The 21,961-nt window shown below is 36.4% G+C and overlaps 1 protein-coding gene across 14 annotated transcripts in view; it reads right to left on the reverse strand.

The window, feature by feature from the left end:
- The window catches only part of camk2d.L (calcium/calmodulin dependent protein kinase (CaM kinase) II delta L homeolog), a 112,095-nt gene that overhangs the window by 71,360 nt on the left and 18,774 nt on the right, over window positions 1-21,961 (reverse strand). For all 14 annotated transcript variants that reach the window (XM_041590375.1, XM_041590364.1, XM_041590367.1 and 11 more), the window contains exon 3: window positions 7,405-7,464. In XM_041590375.1, coding sequence (XP_041446309.1) covers window positions 7,405-7,464 — 60 coding nt within the window. The remainder of the gene's footprint in view (window positions 1-7,404; window positions 7,465-21,961) is intronic.

The following is a 21,961-nucleotide window of genomic DNA, read 5'->3' on the forward strand; positions in this document are numbered from 1 at the left end:
AATCGCCTGGGGGAAGGCACATGCAGCGCTTCGTTTTACGAAGTCGTCTGAAATTGCCCCACGAGGAAACTTTGGGAGACTTCGGAAATTGAATCGCCGTGAGTGCATTGCCTCAGGCGATTTTCATTTTAGACGGCAGGCTAGGAGTGCAGGGGGAAGGCAGTTCGGGTAGATTGTTGCACCGAAGAAGAGAATAATTTTTTTACCTTCTGGCTATTTTTTTCATTTAGTTAGTTAGTATAAAGCCAGCCATGAACATGTGATATGTGTAGAGTGTATTACAGGTATGGGACCTGTTATCCACAATGCTGGGGACCTGGGGGTTTCTAGATAACAGATCTTTCTGCAATTTGGATCTTCATACCTTAAGTCTACTAGAAAATCATGTAAACATTAAATAAACTAAACAGGCTGGTTTTGCTTCCAATCGGGATTCCTTATATCTTGTCAAGTACTGTTTTATTATTACAGAGAAAAACTAAATAATTTTTTTTAAAAACTGGATTATTTGGATAAAATGTAGTCTATGGGAGACATCCTTTCTGTAATCCAGCTTTCTGGATAACAGATACTTTCTCAAGGTTCTTTGGAAAAGTTAAGAAACCAAGCATTCCAGATGGCAATCCAAATAATGTTTTGCAAAATCAGTTCATCACAGTTTAATTTTATAATACAATCTGCCTCAGCCACCAGAAATTTGCTTATTGAATATATGCTCTGACAGTGATAAATTTGTGTAGCAGAAACTACTCCCAAATCTGTGATGGAACTGTATGGCTGCTGTCTGTCATATGCTTTCTCGGTTTCCTTAGTATGCTATTCAGATATTTTACAAAGTAATTCATTAATTATACAGGACTCAATCACTACTATAGCTTTCTCCCTTTTTTAGTCAAGTGTGCTACATAATGAAGCTAGTTTTTGCTTGATGTCAGTTGTATTCCAGGAAAGCATCAGATTCAGTACCATTCTGAAAACAAAATGTATGCAATACAGTTACAAACTCATGATGAAACCTTAATCCAACAAAAAAAAATGATTAACACATATCTATAGAATTCCAGCATATTCTGAAGTGCTGCACAAAAGAAGGGTGCATGCATCATATTGATAGATAGAGGAGTTAATGAAGGGTTGCTCATAATATGCATTAATGATGGTCTGGACACATATAGAGGTAATTAAACACTGAATTATATGACAATTGGTTAATGCAAACTTAAAACATGAAACACAATTGGCAAATGTTCCTCTTCAACCAACCCAGTATAGGATGAGGTTTCCAGCATCGTACTGAAGACCATAGGCGCACCAGTGCTTCCACCACAGGGCCCCTCTACCTCTGTCACCACCCCCCTAGAGGACCCTGCTCCAGCCACAACCCCCCTCTGGGCCCGCGCTCTTACCTGTGCGGTAGTTGCAGCCGCCATCGGGCTGGGGGGGGGGTTGTGAACAGGGGGCATAGTGAGGCGGGTGTGGGTCTGGGTCAGGGCCCACCGGGTTTTTACCCGGTGTCCCGCCAGCCCAGTCCAACCCTGGTGGTTTCATTTCCCCACTTATACTATCAATCTGGTAATAATGTGATTTGCAATGCCCAAGAGATGAAGGCTCACACAGGCAAGTCCAAAGTCAGGCCCTGGGGCCAATTGCAGCCCGTTTTCAAATTTACACCGGTTCTCAGCCTCCATTATGAAATTAATAATAATGTGGCCCACCAGCACAATGCAATGTGTAGCCGTAGCCATAATATTTGGGCATATCTGGCCCTCGTTGCAAAAAGTTTGGACAACCCTGGATCACAGTTTGGAGAAAAGATAAGCAAGTGCATGTTTTTGGCCATAACCTTCAAAAGGTATTTTTTCAGGGATGCTCAACTACAACCCATTGAATTACTGCTACATTACAGCTCCATGTAGTTGTAATTGAGAATGTTGAAATTATTATTTTTCATAAGTATTTACAACATGTAAATGCTTAGATAAAAAAACAGAAATTTAGAAAATAAAAGATAAAAAAAGCAGTTTTTCCAACAAGAAAGTAGGATTGGAAGACAAGCTTGTTATGGCATCGACTCTGCATTTTACCATGAGCAAAGCTATTCTGGGGAGTCATTTTTGCTGCAGGTAGGGAGCCAGTGCAGGGGAAACCAGATTAAAATTTGAATTTAGTTCTCCTTTCATTTAAAATTGGTGGAATTTAGATTTGCAGAGCATCACTGGTAACAATAACAAAAACTAGCACATCGTTACTGGTCATAAAATTGTTGTTATAATTCAGGCACCAGTAGTAAAAAGGAAAAACAAAAATCACATATACATTATCCATCACAACTCTACATGAGATTTCCATATAGAAGAGGGGGGATGGTGGTCAGTACGAATACACTTGATAAAGGATATTGTACCTAAAACATGTCGTGTTTGCAACCACTCGGAATTAAAGTTTATTTGCAGTAATTCTGCTGGAGTTCCTTTTCCTTCTTCAATTTTGGATCTAAGTGAGATTTGTTTGAACCAGCATGACCATCTGTAAAATGCTCCTGATTACAGCCTATAGAAGGGGTTGATTCAAAATCTTCATATTTATCCATGTTGATCAGTGTAACTTGTAAGCACAGGGGCCCCCACAAAAAATACTTTGAGGAGCCTGATCCGAACATTCCTTACTGAAAGTAATCCTTACCCACCCTGACAAGCTCACCTCCTGCCCACCACTACAAATTTGCGGCGGATGGTGAAAAGGATAAAGGTTAATGGGCTGGGAACTACTTCAGTAGATTCTGAGGTTCAGGCCTTGCCACAATGTAAGGTTGAACCAATGACATTAGCACTATAATGAGGCAGCCACTGATTCCCTTCAGTTCTGTCCAGTTTTTAGGCCAGAATAAAAACTGAATAGGTACAGTAGCAACTCTAGACCTGAGCTAGGAATGCTGCTTAGTGTTGTTGTGTAGTTCAGACGTATATTTGTGTGCACTTAACCCCCCAATCTTCCACAATACTAACTCCCATATGCACTGGAATATGAATTGTAAAATGAATCTTAATTAATTATACTGGAGTATATTTTTTATCCACAAACATTTTTCTGTGCTGATTTTACTTTTTATTCATTTACACTAAAACAGTTACTAAAACATGGCTGAGCCCTGAATTCACGTGTACAGTACATCTGGATTGTTTTTAAAAGCTTGTTTGAAGCATCTAATGATATCAAGCTTAAATACTGCATGCAGTCAGATTAAATAATTTATGAGATCATTTTTGTTTTGAAAAAAACACTTAATTTAACTCTGCTCTAGAGTGCATGCAAAATATATGTAGTTGGTATTATTAAATATTCCAAACACTTTTTGAATATATTCATTAGTAACATAACGAATGCTGGTTGAATCACTAGGTATTTTCACACAAACTAGATTTAAACATTTTCCTGTAAGTTAAAAGCAATCAGAGTAAAATAACCCCAGAGGTGCAGGCTAAGAGAGCCAACTATCCAGCTGGGGGAAACTATTTGGGTCAGTTTGGATTTGGCTGAATCCAAATGCCTAGCCGAACTAAATACAAACCCCTAAGAAATAAAAATTGTGCATGTGACAATTTTTGCCGCACAAAGTACGCACATTTTTTATTCAATCTGAAAAATAATGTGCATATCCCGTCAGGATTGGCCAAATCCTGTGTAGAATATTTGTAATTTGTCTATAAGGAGGATTCTTTGCATCCCTAGTTTAATTGCTGGAATAATTAAACGATAGTAAATAATGTAGCCAATTTTATAGCATAGCCATTATTTATTAAATGATTTAACAGTTGGGAAGAAGCTATGATCTTGTGTTCTATGAACACAAGATCATAGGATATACAGTATTAAGGAAAAAGGCAGTTTTACCATAGAATTCATTAGAATGAATTTCCCATAGAATTCATTAGAATAAAAATAAATATACATATATAGGGCATATTTATTATGCTGTTTAAATAAAAGGTGAGATAATACACCACACATCGCCCGGCTTTCCTATTTTAAAAGTCGCATAAAACTGCATAAAATTTGAATGCATTTTTTCTTAGAGTGACTTCCAATGTAAAATAATAGTGGCAAATCTGGTGTTCGCATGGCGTAAAATTACACACACAATGTCATATTTTACACAGCTTTTTTATACTGTATTTTCAGCGAATATCGTTTTACACAGCATAATAAATATGCTCCTAAATGTACTGCATCTGCTCTATAGAGAATACCTCTGACAGATAAAATAACTGATCTCGCTTGCAAGGCAACAAGGCTGACATTAAAATCAACAGCATTACAGTGATGCACTAAGCAAGTTTTATGCCTCAAAGTGTTTTTTCTTTTAAAATAAAACTAATCATATAAACCTTTTACAAAAAGTGAGGTAAATTTTGTGCCACACAGCACAAAATGTATATGCGTTATTATACATCTAATAATTTTTGTCAGCCACTGGCCACTGGATAGCCAAGTAATATCCTTCCATATTATTTAGGAGCCTGTTATGCTGCGACTTTAATGTATGAGTTTAGGAAATATTAAAGATAAGAAGGATTTTAGATAGTTCACTTTTGCTTAGCAACCTACAGAGTCACTGAAACATATAAAATACCCAAGATAGAAAAATTATTTTTACTGCTGTGAAAGAAATCATATTTTATAGGATTTATTAAACGGCTATATAAAGATCTACTAAATCAGTTTGCTGTTGATGGATTTTCAATGTAAAATTGTGTCAGATATATCAAGCACTGCCCATATCATCTATTGGGGCCCCAATCACAAGCTTCCCTCTTGCATGGTCACTCATTTATTATGGAAACCTGCTCTTAGAAGATTAAAAGCTCCCAAATACATAATTTCTTAATGATTGACTTAACTATACTAAAGGCAAACAAGCCTTACATCATCATGTGCAATGCCAAGTATTTGCGGAGAAGAGTGGAAAAATTTGACTTGCCTGCACAGGGTCCTGCCTTTATGCCAAATGAACCCATGTAGAATAAATTGGAATGTCAAGTACCAGTCAGGACTGATGTAAGTATGTATAATTTTATTTATAAAGCGCTACTGATCTCCAGTCCCAACATCAATGTCTGACTTGGATGGAAGCAAACGCCAGCAACGATCTTTCAAAATCAACGTCACAAAGACTTTTGAGAAGAGCAAAGGCTGCAATAGCAACAGAGGGGACCAACGTTATTTTAATATCATTAGCTTGGAAATGAGATTTTGGACAGGCAGGTTTCTGAATACATATAAGGGATCCAAGTGCATTTCAGAATGGTTTTTGCAATCCCACCCTTCAACCCTCTCCATAACTTGTGAGCCATCCGATACACAAATTAGAGAGCTACAGTGGGCACAGGCTGCCATCGCTCTTGCACCTGAATTATATGTAAATTTAAAGCGATACTGACATATTCATATGAAAATCATAGGACTGTGTCCATATCAAGGAGGTGCTGCAGCAGAATAATTTCCTCTAAAAGCCCCCCAAAGTCACCCCCAGCCCCACAAACCCTCGTGAAGCTGACCCTCTGATACTGAGAACAGATCTTCTGCGTTTGTTTCAGTGATGCTGGGCTGGGAGCGGAGTGGTCCTTCCATAGGCTAATTACAAATGAAAACCGGACTTCAGCCTATGGAAGTATTACTCCACCCCCAGCCCAGCATCACAAAAACAAAGCAGAAGATCCATTAGCAGCGTCAGAGGGTCAGCTTCACAAATGTTTGCAAGGCTGTGGGCAGCTTTGGGGGGCTTTTAGAGGAAACTATTTGGCATGCAGCACCGATGATTTTTATAGGAACGTGTCGGTATAGCTTTAAACATCCTATATATTGTATCAACAAAATAATTTTGGCAAAAGGTCTTCATACAGGTGATGAACAATACCCAAAGTACAGCTAATTTGACAAATAGCACTAAGATTGAGACTCTTCGCCAACTGCATCAGCATTACCATAAAATGAGAAGCTCCCTAACTTAAGATAAATTCAAGTAATTAGGTAGAACAAACTTAAGTTTTATTTACTGCTTTATGCAAGATATTAGTAATTGTCCGCCTAGTCAATTAAATTAATAAAAACAAATTAATAAATTGAATTTATTCACATATCATTTAGAATAATAAAATACATGATAAGCTACAAACAAGAAATTAGTCATAAAAGAAGATCTGATCTAGTTCCCCATAGTCACTGCTGTCCAATTTAAGACTTGTGGCTCTCAGACTATTTAGTATGCCAATCAAACCTCAAATACTTGGTATTAGATTTATGGTTTACTACTAGAAAAAGACGAGCATAGTCAGATTTCTAGATATTTTGGTAATAATGACTTAGTGTGAAAATGGCTATTTTAATAAATACTGGGCAGAGATTCATACAGTTTATTATGTTATCACAGATGGCATTTAGTATGGCTAATGCTACGGCCTACTCTAGGTTGGCAATTCATTGACAATAATTGATTAGAAGCCAAAATTTACCTTACACAAAAGCCAAAAAAATGGTTGTATTATGTATTTGTCCAACCAATTATTTAAAAATTCTCTCTATTAAAGGGAACCTAACTATAAATTATTCCTGCAGAACTGTTCTTAACAGCGCTTGATTTGTATTCATAGAGAATATCGATATTAGAAAAAAATCTATGTTTTTTTTTACAGTTGAGCCCTGTAACATCAGCTGGGGCTGGAAATAAGCGTTAACAGAAACAAAAATTTCCTAGGGTAAAATGGTGGGGGGCCATAAGGCCCCTAGACACTTACCTCTTCTGTCTCTGGCACTGGGTGCATGGGTGGAGGGAACGGAATAAGTTTGGGAGCACCAGAAATGTGCAAGAGGTGGCTGATGCAGCTGGAGAAGTGTGTTTGAGTGGGCAAGAGTAACAAGTCTGGTGGGAAGTGGACCTGGATTGTTGCAGGCAGTGAGGGAGGGCACATTTAGTATTGCCTCGGGCAAAAAACCTTGTCCCAGCTCTGTCCATCAGCTACTATGACAGATGTATCCTTACTTTCTGCTAATGTTTTGATAATTTTGGATGACCTCTAAGTTTAGCTTCTCAACCGGAACCCAGAGCGCACTGAGCTTGTGCAGCAGTACCACTATCTTGCACAAGATAGCCTAGAAAGATCAAACATGGGGAGCTGCTGTTGTAAACTTTAAAGACATTGACCACTGAACATGGTTATAGGACTACTGAGCCTCTGGCCTGGTACAGTAAGTTCATCATATCGAATTAAGCATTTTCAGATTACACCAAAATATGTTATAGGCTTTAGTTCTTCACTAAGCACTTGCTGGCACCCATCACAAAGAAGAACAAAATAGACATAACATTTCCCACTTTTTGAAAGTTTCAGGAAAAAAAGTTTTATTTACCAATATTGGGATGCTTCAGAAGACGGCAGATTCTTGCTTCACGTTCCAATTTCTGATGATCTGTAATGGAAAAGGAATTATATAAGATTCCTGCTACCACAGCCATCAAAACATAATTTGTCCTAGCATGGAATTGAAGCAGAATGTATTTCCCTCATATTGATTTATTTGACAAAAAAACCTTGGCATTTAAGAAAGTGTACACAGACAGGCATCAACAAGGGCATCAAGTCACATAGTGCTAGTGGGCATCAGGGCAAAAATTCCATTGATGAGCAGTACTACCCTCAGCCCTTCTAATATATACATCTGTATATATTAGAGCTGCCAATTCTTTTGAAAAAAAGAATAACCTGACCATACAGAACAACCTTTAAAATGTAGTAGTTATTTATTAATAGTCGTTGGATTCTGGATTCCCTTTCAAGAGCTCCAACAAAAATGCTATTGGTGAAGAGAGGAGCGCAGAAAAAAATAGCAATACTTAATTTTTCAGATTTACTTCTACTATGTTACAGATTAGTCTGTTCATAACAATAGCTCTTATTTGATTATTTCCCTTATCACTCTTTCAAAGCTACAATGTAAAATGATATCTGGTTGTCATGGTAACTAACCTACTGAAACCAAAATGTGGCTATATATCTATTGTTATTGTTACTTCCTATTTATTTCCTGTAGAGCAGTGATCCCCAACCAGTGGCTCGTGAGCAACATGTTGCTCTCAGACCCCTTGGATGTTGCTCTTAGCGCCTTAAAGGAACAGTTCAGTGTGAAAATAAAAACGGGGTAAATAGATAGGCTGTGCAAAATAAAAAATGTTTCTAATATAGTTAGTTAGCCAAAAATGTAATTACGTTTTATTACATTTGAATGTGGCTCGCGGGTAAAAAAAAGGTTGGGGACCCCTGCTGTACAGAAACTCTCCTATTCATCTTCCATTCAGACTTTAAAAACCATGGCCTAGTTGGTAGAGCAGGACACCAGAAAGCCTTAGCTTTTTCTTAAAAATGCATATTCTGATTAATTTAAAATAGTAAAAGTTTAATTAAACTCCAAACAACCAAGCTGAAAGGATTTGCTTAAGTTTTCAGAAATATCAGTCTATATATACACTCCCATCAGCACCTAGTGTAACGGACTACATATTATATTTTATCTTGATAAAGACTCCAGTGAGTGACAAAACTTTTGAATAGATTTGAATAGATTTATTTTGTTGGCAAGACCATTTTAGCGAAAGAGCTTAAATACATATACACAGCACACATCTGGTAAAACAATGCAAAGGGTTAATTTAGGTTAAACACTTTGAAAAAGATGAATTACTGGGATAATACACAGACTTGACTTAGGACTTGTCTGCAACTGACCTAAATTTGCTGATAATTGTAAAAGGTTTATTGAGGTCAACATTTTAAAATGCTCTGGTATAAAAAAAAAAAGGGATTTTGTTGAAGACTTCCAGGAAGCATTTAAATAGCCAATAATCTCTCGTGTGAATGAAATGTTATGAATGAATTGTACCAACTGCCATCTGTTAAGTTGTGTTAAAAATAGAATGCATTATTTGACGTAGTTTTTAATCTTTTCTGACAACAGTCTTCATTTTACATTTTGTACATTTTTTATCAGATGGTATACAATAAAAACATATAAAATATTTTAAAACAGACTCTATATATAATTCTGAACTCATGTATTCACGTTCTGTGACTTTTCTTTTCTTAAATGGTCAAAGTACACACTGGACGCTGGTGACTGAGCACCCGGGACTCTTGTGGAGCTGAATGAAGGAACACATAAGCGAAAGGTGAGTTTGGAGCCATCCCATTCACTGACTGTATATAATACAAAAGAGCCATGAATATTCTGTAAAAGATATCTTTATAATACACAAAAGCCATGAATATCTTGTAAATTATATGTTACTCTGGCCAGACCTTAATGGTCGCAGGGGGTACTTTATTTACAATGACACATTTAATAACGTGCAACAGTAAAAAGCACAATTGTTAAAAATGAAACAAAATCCTTGTTAATATTTAAACACAGAAGAATGGAAGGCTCCATTAAGCAAGTCTGGCTCTTATTTATGCATGATGTTATGAAACACTGATTTTCTACTCTGCTTATAAACACAAAATCCCATTCCTGGACTGCAGTTTTATAGCCACCTTCACTGAAATGTGTACCACATTTATATACTATGGCAAACAGTAGCTCTGGCAGTAGCTTTTTGTTGCATCCCATTTCAGTCTCCATAATGAGGTCTAATTATATACTTGTTTTTGTGGTGCAGTGAATTGATAGCACTGGTGTTTAGTATGGTGTATGAAAATTCCTTTGAGAGTGCTTTAAAAATATGGGTTTTCTTTCAAATCAGTTTTTGTTACATAGATTGAATTATCTGTAAATGATATTCTTATGTTTTTGCCATGGTTAAGATTATAAGCAATATAAGCTTTACCCATTACTTTGATATGTTCTACTATTAAAATAATATTATATGAAACTAAGTTTAAAGCACCTGCGTGGGTTGTAAAACTAAAGCTTGAATTACACATGGCTTTGGGAAACTATTTGTTATGCAATATTCCCTTTTCAGTTACTCTTTTGAGTATTTCTTATATTTTGAGAGTTTGGTCTAACTCATATGGACTGGTTAGCAAGTGGTGATATTCCAATATTCTTCAAGGCCTAGAACAAATATTGTCAGCATGAATTTACGTCAGACAATTTGAGATAATATGTTTTGCTTAATTTCATTAAATGTTTTGTTATTTGTTGTCCTTAGCAATGCAAATAGAGACAAAGTGAACAATAAATTTATGGTCATGTTAGAGCGGTCGCCCTCTTAATTAACTGTGATAAGACACAGACAGGACAAAAAAAAAATAGGGGCTTATAAAGAGCTAAGAGTTGTGTGTTCTCTTTACACTAATTTCAAGTTATGGAATACATAAATATGCATGCTCCTTTGCAGATATGCATTTAAAAGTGTATTTTCTTTATAAAGTTTGCTTACTACTGATGAAAAGCTGTTTATAAAAAAAATTGCCTTTCCAGCAATGTTATTTACAAGAATTTTAGTAGAATGTTTTCTCTGGATAGTTGTTACTGCATGTTCCACTTTGGGTAGAATGTAGAGCTTATAGAATTGAATAAACGTATATCTACTCAGTAAAACAATAAAAGAAGAGAAAGTCGAGTCATTTCAGTAGCAAACTCGGGACTGCGGGCTGAGCTGCCAAAATTGGGACTGTCCAAGAAAAAATTGGACAGTTGGGAGGTAAGCTTAATATAGGTGACTACCAAAACATCCACTAGTGAGGTGTTAATGTGAGGAATGTCAATAGTGCTTTTAAGTATGCCCAGAAGGACAAAGGAGAGGTGAAAGGTAATAACACACTAGTACAGACATGTTCTTTAATTCCAATACAAGCTCTGATCTGCATATTCCCAACAAAACTCCTAAATTCCACAAGATGGACTTCATTATGATTCTAAGCAATTATTTATATAGCACAAACAAATTATTGATGCATATTTCCTGACCCCATATTTTATTTAAATTCTGACAGATTATGCTTTCAGGTGGAATAGGCAGATATACAACATGATAAGGGTCAGCTTCAGAATCAAATGGAATGCATATACCAATTCCTGTCTCATCTTGTTAATTTCTCTGAAATGAAAAGGCAATACAGTAAACTGAGATAATTCACACAATGATCTTTCAGATGGCTGTTGCTGTTCGTAATGATCTTAATAAGGGTGTTGTTGACAGGCTGTCCATTTTTAATTTGTAACTAAAGAAGTATATAAGATTCACAGATTTACTCTTTGTTATGTATTCCTTTTTTGGGTTTAATACATAAATATCATGTCATTCTGGGCCAAGAGCACGGGAGCTAACATGGAGTTGCTGCTAAAAAGGTAACATTAACACAAAAGTCAATTTTGTCTTCTATGTCCCTTTGTGTGGGCAAGAAAGTCCTGTTACTTAACATTCCAAAGTCTGTCTCTATAAAAATTTTAGCCCATAAAAAAATGTTAAGGTAAAATCAGTATCAAAAGCAGTGGTACAAAACATTTTACACCACTTTTCATGGCAGAAATTCTCTGTCTGAATAAATCCAAGGGACTGCAGGAGGTTATGCCAGGTAAACATTGATATAAAATATATAATATATATATATATATATATATATATAAATATATAAAATGTATTTTTCTTTTATTTGGTCTAAAGCAGGGGTGCCCAAAAGGTAGATCGGGATCTACCACTAGACCTTTAGCTGGTGATCAGAAGATCTCAAGACCCAGTCAACAAAAAGCCTGTCTAAATCACCCTCCTATTTTATGTCTTTCATTCAGATATTATGTTTTGGTTACATAAGAAAGAATTGTTTATTAAATATAGCAATATAAATTGTATCATAAATCACTAAAAGTAGACCTCACATTAGTAAAGTGTGGTCATTAACTCTTTGAATGAAATTGTTTGCATTGCCTATCTTCACTGCAAAGGAGAACTGAGCTAAAAAATGTTACCAGAATTTATTGACATTAACCTTGGTGGTTTTAAGGGGCAGATTTATCAAAATGTGAGTTTAGAGCATAATAAATTAAAACTTTCCCACATTCATTCATGGTGAGTTCTAACTTTTTAATATTTTAATAAATGTGCCCTTAAGAGCTGCATAAAACAGTATAATGAAAAATATATTTTTTTTAAAACTGCCCTACATATCACACATCAAAGTTTTAATCACCCCAAATTCTAATGCCTGCATTTTGGACTAGTTGTTTGTGCCATAACCACAGCATTTTGCAGATACAGTTCTGACTTAGGGGCAGATTTATCAAAAAGTGAGGTTAGAGTTCACCACAGAAAAATTCACTCACTTTCTATTTATTTGTATGGGATTTTTAGAATTAACTATTTATCAATGGGTGAAAGTTAGAGTACGCCATTTGATAAACAGGCTTCTAAAAATCCCATAGGAATCAGTAGTAATGTCTTTTCCCAGAGAAAAGTTGTTGAAACAAAATGCCATAAGAGTTTGGTGTGCCATTATCCACAAAAAAGGCTGGAAATACAATGAAGTGTGTATATTTTCGTATTCAAATAAGCATAATACCCCAGCACAGAGAACCCAGACCAATGAAAAAGAATTGTATTCTGTTCATCACCTGGATGCTGTTAAGGTAATATGACACAGTGGAAGTGTTACTACATGACCTAATAGGTAATGGCAAGTTTCCTCTATATCAAGTTAGAAATGTTAGAATGTTTCACAGTCAGAAAGAAACCAAGTCTGACTTAGCGAAATGATAATACAGGTACTTAAGTCCTTTAAAGTAGATGGCCTTCTTTAAGATCAGCTGAATATCTAATATGGAGGTACTTGTTTATTATTATTTAAATCAGGGCCCCCTGAAACCCCTTCCACAACCTCCACGGCATTCCACTCAGGCCGCATACCACCTCCGCCCCCCGCCAGCGTGTACCTCTCTTTTGTTATCAATCAGGGAGGAGGTCTGGGAGCACAGTGGCCTTGGGGAGTAGGTCCTACTGGCAGGGCCCATGAATGCCCAGTCCGACCCTGCTTACATCTGCCCAATACTTAATGCACTGTGGGTACCTAGGAGTCTCTGACCTTCTGCAGGCCCTGACTAAGAGCAGGCAAGTTACCTTACACTCTTATTTGTTGTGTGATCCACAAACATGGATCACATGATCGTTTGCATGATGGCTGCTCAAGAGGAAAGATCCAGAGACAGTATCTGCTGAAGTGAACACCATTCCTAATGAGTTCAGTTCTAAGTTATTTACTTAGAATGAGTGTGTAGCATAATTCCATGCATGCCTATGATTTGTTTCTCTGTGCCATTTATTCACCAGCTTTATAAAGGTAGTTGGCTGTGCATCCCTGCTTTGCATGGCAGGATGCCTGGATAAATATTCACATTATCATTTGTGTGGACAGCTAGTATTCTGACATCCTGCCCATGCAGCAACTGCTCTTCAACACAGCTGTATAAATATGCATATTAGGGTTATATCGATTCCCATTCTATAAACAGAAAGCTATATAAATCACATCATCTAATAATTTACGTAAAATAAATGTAATAATACAATTAATTTTTTTTTCCCCATAGCATTCTATAATTATAAAGTTTGTAAAGCATCCAAAGGCTAATGTTACAATATTTGGCCCTCTACTGCCAATCTATATACAATAATGGAACACTGAGTGGGCATATAACAGTTGTATTGCCTGCTTTGCTTCTCAACTTAACCTACAAGCAATTGCTTCTGTATTTATCCCACAATTCTCCTTATTTCCCCACACAGTCATCCTGGCAGTCTAGGTTTAAAAGATCCATGGAAGCAACACTTTGTCTGATCTCTTTTAACAAATCTCTCAATAGAACTGCCAGAATTCAACTAGATTGCCTCAATATAAAGTATGATAGTCACCTGTATCATTTTATTAATGTTATATGAAATGGGGGCAATAAAAGAATATGACAGAATGGTGGCTCAGTTCTGCCTTGCAGCAGCGGGGTCTTGCAAAGTGTCTGTTTGTTCTCCCCATGTCTGCATGGCCATCAACTTCTCAATAGTCTTGAAAGGATTTGGCCTATGGCACACCAGAAATTATGATTACCATCATGCTCTCAGACAGAATTTAGTTGGTAAAAACACCCCTTCCTACAATGACACAGTTTCTCTTTCAAAATAAGGCATTGGGCCTTGATCACAGCCTGACATTGATATCTGCCAAAAAACAATATCTGACACATTATTTCCATGTTATTAGTACATGTATGGGATCAGTTATCCGGAAACCCATTGATCCAGAAAGTTCTGAATAACAGAAGGCCGTCTCCCATAGACTCCATTATAATAAATTAATCCAAATTTTTAAAAATTATTCCTTTTTCTCTGTAATAATAAAACAGTACCTGGTACATAAAACAAACTAAGATATAATTAATCCTCATTGGAAGCAAAACCAGCCTATTTGGTTTATTTGATGTTTATATGATTTTCTAGTAGACTTAAAATAAAAAGATCCAAACTATGTAAAGATCCATTATACAGAAAACCCCAGGTCCCCGAGCATTTTGGATAACAGGTCCCATACCTGTACAAGATTCTACGAATACAAAAGTAAAGATCTAAAAAATATTAAAGCAAACATGAATTCCACATTTAGCAAATATAACTAACATGAAATCCGGTTTAAATGACTAAAACAAAGAAAACGTGTCACTTCTTAAGTAACTGCAGTTATGCACACTTGGAACCAAGAGACTGAGAATTTGGCAAACAAATGTACTTAACCTGGAACAGAGAAAGAAAACCCAAAAGCATAAATAATGTTCAAATGAAGGGATGATGTATTTGGCATAAAGGCTTATCATGGTTATTGTGCTACAGTGTCTTTTACAGAGACATGTTGCAGTGGCGCATTTTCTGGACTAGAATGGTCTCCAAACAAAATCTATGAGAAGCACATCATGCTGGCAACTCTGCAAGATAAACATGTACCGGCGACTGCTTCCTCAAAAACTAGATAATGTGCTTTCATTTTGCTTAGTTACAATTCTAGGCACTGTCAAAAGAAAGGTTTAGGTATTAAATCCCCACATATAATACTGAAATTTCTGTATGCAGAACATCATAAAGAAATCTCTCCACACTGGTCTATTTCTAGACTATCCAACCAATTTTATATGTATAATTTAGCTATCATAGAATTTAGCTACACACATGGATAGTCCAACTGCACTCATTAAACCAAATAGCCCTTTGGCTGATTGACAACCTCACATATGTGGCAAGTGGGGACTAGTCATCTGTATAAGGAAACTCTGACACTATAATTCAAAATGCTAGAACAAAGGCTGCACACAGGTCAGTAAGAAATGACAATGACTCTGGGATCATATCTATATATAGAAGAAGCAAAGTTTACTGTGAATAAATATAATTTTCCGTCAATAAGCTACAAATATTTTAAGTGTTTCAGGCTAACTTGCTAGAATTCATAAAATGCAGTTGTTTATATGCTGCCATGTACTGTAAATCTGAATTAATCATTAGTCTTAATTTAACAAGGGTCACAGAGTAGAAATGAGGCAAACAATTGGTAATTTCTGGTTTATCAAGATGCATTGAATATGCTATGGCCAGTTTAAGACAGTGCCTTGTGGGACTTAATAAAGAGAGGGAATATATATATATATAGCGATGAAGAAGATAAGTACTCCGATACTTCTGATTAAAAATTATTTATTCCACTAAGCATACCAACGTTTCGGTCCACATTTGGACCTTTATCAATTTATATAATAACCGATGTGTTATTTTAGATATTTTGTTCATTTTGCATTGTTAATCCATTCCTACAATAGTGTTATTTTAGATATTTTGTTCATTTTGCATTGTTAATCCATTCCTACAATAGGCAATTAAAAATGTTAAAGGGCTTCCACTTTCCACTCCCCATGTATTATAGGGCTAGTTCATTGTTGTATCCTAAAAAATTACAGTTGTGATAGTCTCTAGTAGTATTGGCATATGGCCTTTCCTTCTCCGATTCCTCATTATGTGCACACAGTCTTTTATTTATTTGTCTACCTCTTATATAAAAGGTGCAAATTACTATAAATTACAAAATAATAAAAATAATAATAGTAATAACTATGATCTTGTAACACATCCCTGGTACCGATGTGAAATGTACATGTCTGACATAACCAGGTTGAGACCTGATCCCAATCCACTGGCAGATTACCAGACAAGGAGGAGTCTGAGAAGATGTAAAACATTGCCTGGATAAAAGTTATGTATGCTCTCTAAAGCCTCGTGCAGGTCTGGACTGGCCTTCTATGAGTTTGGGCAATTGCCCGTTAGGCTGCTCACTTTATAATGTAAATGGGCCGTTGGGAACTTTCTGTTATGTAAATGGAGGTGCCTGTGCAGCAAAGAACTATTTACTCTGCTGGCCCAACCCCATGTATTATAATTTCAGAGAGGAAATAAGTATCAGCAAGGGTTGGAAAGGCACATGTGTATCTAGCAGAGCATAGAGCAGGAAGCAATAGAAAGAGCAACATGTAAGTGGAGGCAGCTTTTGTTTCAGGGCTGGCATCTAAAGAATCGTGCTGTTTAAATCTACTTGATAGGCCCCTTTTGACAGTTTTTCAAAGGACCTCTACAAGTGGCATACATATATATATATATATATATATATATATATATTTTTTTTTTTATTATTATTTATTTTATTTTTTTTGCAGGGAGATGGTGATGGCTTAATGGTTAAAAAAATGTAGAACATACTTAACATACCCTTTGTCACAATGTCTGTGTATTCTGTGTGGTTTCAAGCTCCCTTGGTTTTTAGTGAACTTGTGCATTTTTCCCCTTGCTTTATGTTGAGAAGTTACACATATACTGTAATAAATAAGGAACTTTTTACGAGCAGGTGTGCAGTGCATAAAATTTTTTCTTAAAGCAAACTGTGCTCTACTGGGTCCAGCTTTAAATTGACTGTGATTAGAGACAATTTTCTCTCTAATTCCAAGCCCATGCATCTTGTTTTTGAATCCATGTAAATATTAGCATTTCTCGTATACCTGGCACTTTTCCATATTTGTCCAGTCTTACTTTGTTAAACACTGAGCATGCTAAATCAAGGTTCAGGTAATTGAGTCAATAACTGAAGTCCTGTTCCTCAAAAAACAGATGAAAGAAGACACAGGGTACTTGACAGCAGCAATAAAGTAACAAAAAGTAGAAATGTTTGGCATTTGACATGTTTTCTGGAGACTGTGGGGCCGATTCACTAACTTCGAGTGAAGGATTCGAAGGTAAAAAACTTCGAATTTCGATGTTTGTTTTGGGCTACTTCGACCATCGAATGGGCTACTTCGACCTTCGACTACGACTTCGAATCGAACGATTCGAACTAAAAATCGTTCAACTATTCGACCATTCAATAGTCGAAGTACTGTCTCTTTAAAAAAAACTTCGACCCCCTAGTTCGCCATCTAAAAGCTACCGAAGTCAATGTTAGCCTATGGGGAAGGTCCCCATAGGCTTGGCTAACTTTTTTTGAATAAAATCCTTCGAATAGTTCGATACGAAGGATTTTATCGTTCCAACGAAGGAATTATCCTTCGATCGTTCGATCGAACTATCTGCGCTAAATCCTTCGACTTCGATCTTCGTATTTAATTAACCCTCGATATTCGACCCTTAGTGAATCGGCCCCTTAGATAACACAGCTGATATATAATGAATAAAGTAACCCCCCCCTTGTAAAATATAAGGATATTATAAATAACCAAGGAGTTTCATGATCATATAAAATCACGAGGCCGAAGGCTAAGGGGCAGATGTATCAAGGGTCGAATTTCGAGGGGTTAAATCCCTCGAAGTTCGACTGGGGAATGGAATCAAATAGGGAATTCGGGCGAATTTACGCGCTGGCGAATAGTCAAATGGGCGAATATTCGCCCGGCGAATAGTCGAGCGATCGAATATTCGATCGAAGGATTTTCATTTGATCGAATGATCGATCAAATGCCTTTTTATTTGATCAAAAACTTAGAAAAAAAGCCTATGGGAATTTCCCATAGGCTTTTAAAGCAATTCGGTAGGTTTAATCTTGTGAGGCAGTCAAATGATTTTTAAAAGAGACAGTACTTCGACTATCGAATGGGCGACTAGTTGCAGCGTTTTTTCGCTCGATCTATTCGAATTATTCTACTCTACTCTATTCTACTAGCACAAAAAACTCCTCGAAATTCAAGTTTTTTCCCCTCTATTCATTCACCCGAGCTTAGCGAATGTGCCCCTAAGAGTTTTTATACAGGTCATGAAATTCTGAATGGGAAAAACCCAATTCTGTTACTAAGGAGCACATTTACTTAGCTCGAGTGAAGGATTAGAATACAAAATACTTCCAATTTTGAAGTATTTTTTTGGCTACTTCAACCATTGAATTGGCTACTTCGACCTTCGACTACGACTTCAAATCGAACGATTCGAACTAAAAATCGTTCAACTATTCGACCATTCGATAGTCGAAGTACTGTCTCTTTAAAAAAAACTTCGACCCCCTAGTTCGCCATCTAAAAGCTACCGAAGTCAATGTTAGCCTATGGGGAAGGTCCCCATAGGCTTGGCTAACTTTTTTTGAATAAAATCCTTCGAATAGTTCGATACGAAGGATTTTATCGTTCCAACGAAGGAATTATCCTTCGATCGTTGATCGAACTATCTGCGCTAAATCCTTCGACTTCGATCCTCGTATTTAATTAACCCTCGATATTCGACCCTTAGTGAATCGGCCCCTTAGATAACACAGCTGATATATAATGAATAAAGTAACCCCCCCCCCTTGTAAAATATAAGGATATTATAAATAACCAAGGAGTTTCATGATCATATAAAATCACGAGGCCGAAGGCTAAGGGGCAGATGTATCAAGGGTCGAATTTCGAGGGGTTAAATCCCTCGAAATTCGACTGGGGAATGGAATCAAATAGGGAATTCGGGCGAATTTACGCGCTGGCGAATAGTCAAATGGGCGAATATTCGCCCGGCGAATAGTCGAGCGATCGAATATTCGATCGAAGGATTTTCATTTGATCGAATGATCGATCAAATGCCTTTTTATTTGATCAAAAACTTAGAAAAAAAACCTATGGGAATTTCCCATAGGCTTTTAAAGCAATTCTGTAGGTTTAATCTTGTGAGGCAGTCAAATGATTTTTAAAAGAGACAGTACTTCGACTATCGAATGGGCGACTAGTTGCAGCATTTTTTCGCTCGATCTATTCGAATTATTCTACTCTACTCTATTCTACTAGCACAAAAAACTCCTCGAAATTCAAGTTTTTTCCCCTCTATTCATTCACCCGAGCTTAGCGAATGTGCCCCTAAGAGTTTTTATACAGGTCATGAAATTCTGAATGGGAAAAACCCAATTCTGTTACTAAGGAGCACATTTACTTAGCTCGAGTGAAGGATTAGAATACAAAATACTTCGAATTTTGAAGTATTTTTTTGGCTACTTCGACCATCGAATTGGCTACTTCGACCTTCGACTTCAAATCGAACGATTCGAACTAAAAATCGGTAGACTATTCTACCATTCGATAGTCGAAGTACTATCTCTTTAAAAAAAACTTCGACCACCTACTTCGCCACCTAAAACCTACCGAGGTACAATGTTAGCCTATGGGGAAGGTCCCCATAGGCTTTCTAAGTATTTTTTTATCGAAGGAAAATAGTTCGATCGATGAATTAAAATCCTTCGAATCGTTCGATTCGAAGGATTCAATCGTTGGTTTATCAAGATGCATTGAATATGCTATGGCCATCTTAAGACGGTGCCTTGTGGGACTTAATAAAGAGAGGGAACGATTTTTCCTACGATCGTTAGAACGAGTTGCGGTAAATCCTTTGACATCGATATTCGAAGTCGAAAGATTTTACTTCGACGGTTGAATATCGAGGGTTAATTAACCCTCGATATTCGACCCTAAGTAAATGTGCCCCTTAGAGTCCCAAAACCCCAAAAACTTAAACTGAGTTTTCAGCAAAAAAAAACCTCAAATCATTCCAATTTCCAGACAAAACCCTCCAAAAAAAAAAAAACTTAAACATCAAGCAGGCTGTTAACATCTTCAAATGGTTCAAGGAACCTCTGCCATTGACTTCTACATGACCTCTACAGGTTTTAGATGGAGTATTTTCAGATTTGAGCTATTTCCAGGGTCGGGGTATAATAAATCTCAAAAATTAGAGTTTTTTAAATAAAAAAAAACTTGAAAAATTTGTTTATTTTAACCCGAAAATGTAAGTTTTGACAAAAAAAAATACAACTCAACAATTCGAATTTTGGTAAGCAGAAGAGGCACATGCCAAGGCACAATACACGTACCTCTGTTGCCCACCCATCCCCTAGTTTTGGCCCATCTAAAGATCGGGTGTGGGGAGCTTGATCTGTGTGCCCGGCACTAGTCTTATTTGTCAATGTAAACCTTACCTTTAAAGGTCATGTTAAAGCAACAGTAACACCAAATAATGTAAGTGTTTTAAAGTAATGAAAATATCAATATCATGTACTGTTGCCCTGCACTGGTAAAACTGATGTGTTTGCTTCAGAAACACTACTATAGTTCATATAAACAAGCTGCTGTGGAGCAATGGCGGAAATTGAAAAACGGCTATATGGCACAGGTTAACTAATGGATAACAGATAACACCATTAGACAGACAGAGCTTATTTGCTATCTGCTGTGTAACCAGAGCCTTTTCTCCTTTGAATGGCTGCCCCCATTGCTACACAGCAGCTTATTTATGTAAACAATAGTAGTGTTTCTTAAGCAAACACAGCAGTTTTACCAGTGCAGGGCAACACTGTATTATATTTTCATTACTTTAAAACACTTATTTTTTGACGTTACAGTTCCTTTAAATAAAAAAAAAAATGGCCAGCACCTCAGTTAACACTAAATATTTTACTTTAGATGTATCACTCTTCTTTTAGTGCATTTATCATCTTTTTTTAGTGGCACATCTCTAACCTGCCAATTTATTTCCATTTGAACAAAAGAAAACGGCTCTATGTGACAGGTTCTAAATATATCCAGAACCGCTGCAAGCTATCAGAAAACTGAATTGAGGTATCCTTTTCTGTTTCCAAGGGGAATTTATATATGTTTTAGAAAGTAGGTCAAGAATAAAGCAGGAATGGTGCTTCACTCATCCCACAAATCACAGCAGATTGTTGTTACTTACAAACATATATATATATATATATATATATATATATATATATATATATATATATATATATACATACATAAAAAATATCAGCATATTAATACAATAAGACTTATTTTGTAGCAGACAAATGTTACAAATATTGTTATACTGGGTTGGTTATTGCAGTATGATATGTCTGCTCAATATCAATATAATTATGTATCAATTTCTGCTTTTGTTATATCATACAAGAAACCTTGACCGAATTGCCTAGAACACATCCAGATGACAAGTACATACCTTTACATGTTTTTTTCTGTATATTTAACATGATAAATGTCCCTGTCATGACAGAATATGCTCTATGGCCTACAGCAGTGAATGAAGTAGCTCTAGGAAAAATCATGCTTGAGAAGAGAGAATGAAAAGTAATGACAGCAACTATTTGGTTACTGACAATAAATATGGATGTCAACTACAGGTGTAGAAGTCCGTTATCTGAATGCTGGATAAGGGCTATTCCTACAATTTAGAGAACTATGCTCAAAAATATGGCCCCTGCCCTTTCTTCTATAGTGAGTTGGGATAGGGTAACCTGCTCCCATATGTGGGCAAATTTAAGCTTTTTTCAAGATTTCTGAGATTTTCCAATTTGCAGACCCTTCTGCATCATGATTTCACAGTGTTCCAGGTACAGTGATGCCAGATGAGGATTCCAATATCAGCATCATCATCAATTTATACTCAGGG

This window comes from Xenopus laevis, chromosome 1L (assembly GCF_017654675.1).
Source record: "Xenopus laevis strain J_2021 chromosome 1L, Xenopus_laevis_v10.1, whole genome shotgun sequence".
In the NCBI taxonomy this organism is placed as follows: domain Eukaryota; kingdom Metazoa; phylum Chordata; class Amphibia; order Anura; family Pipidae; genus Xenopus; species Xenopus laevis.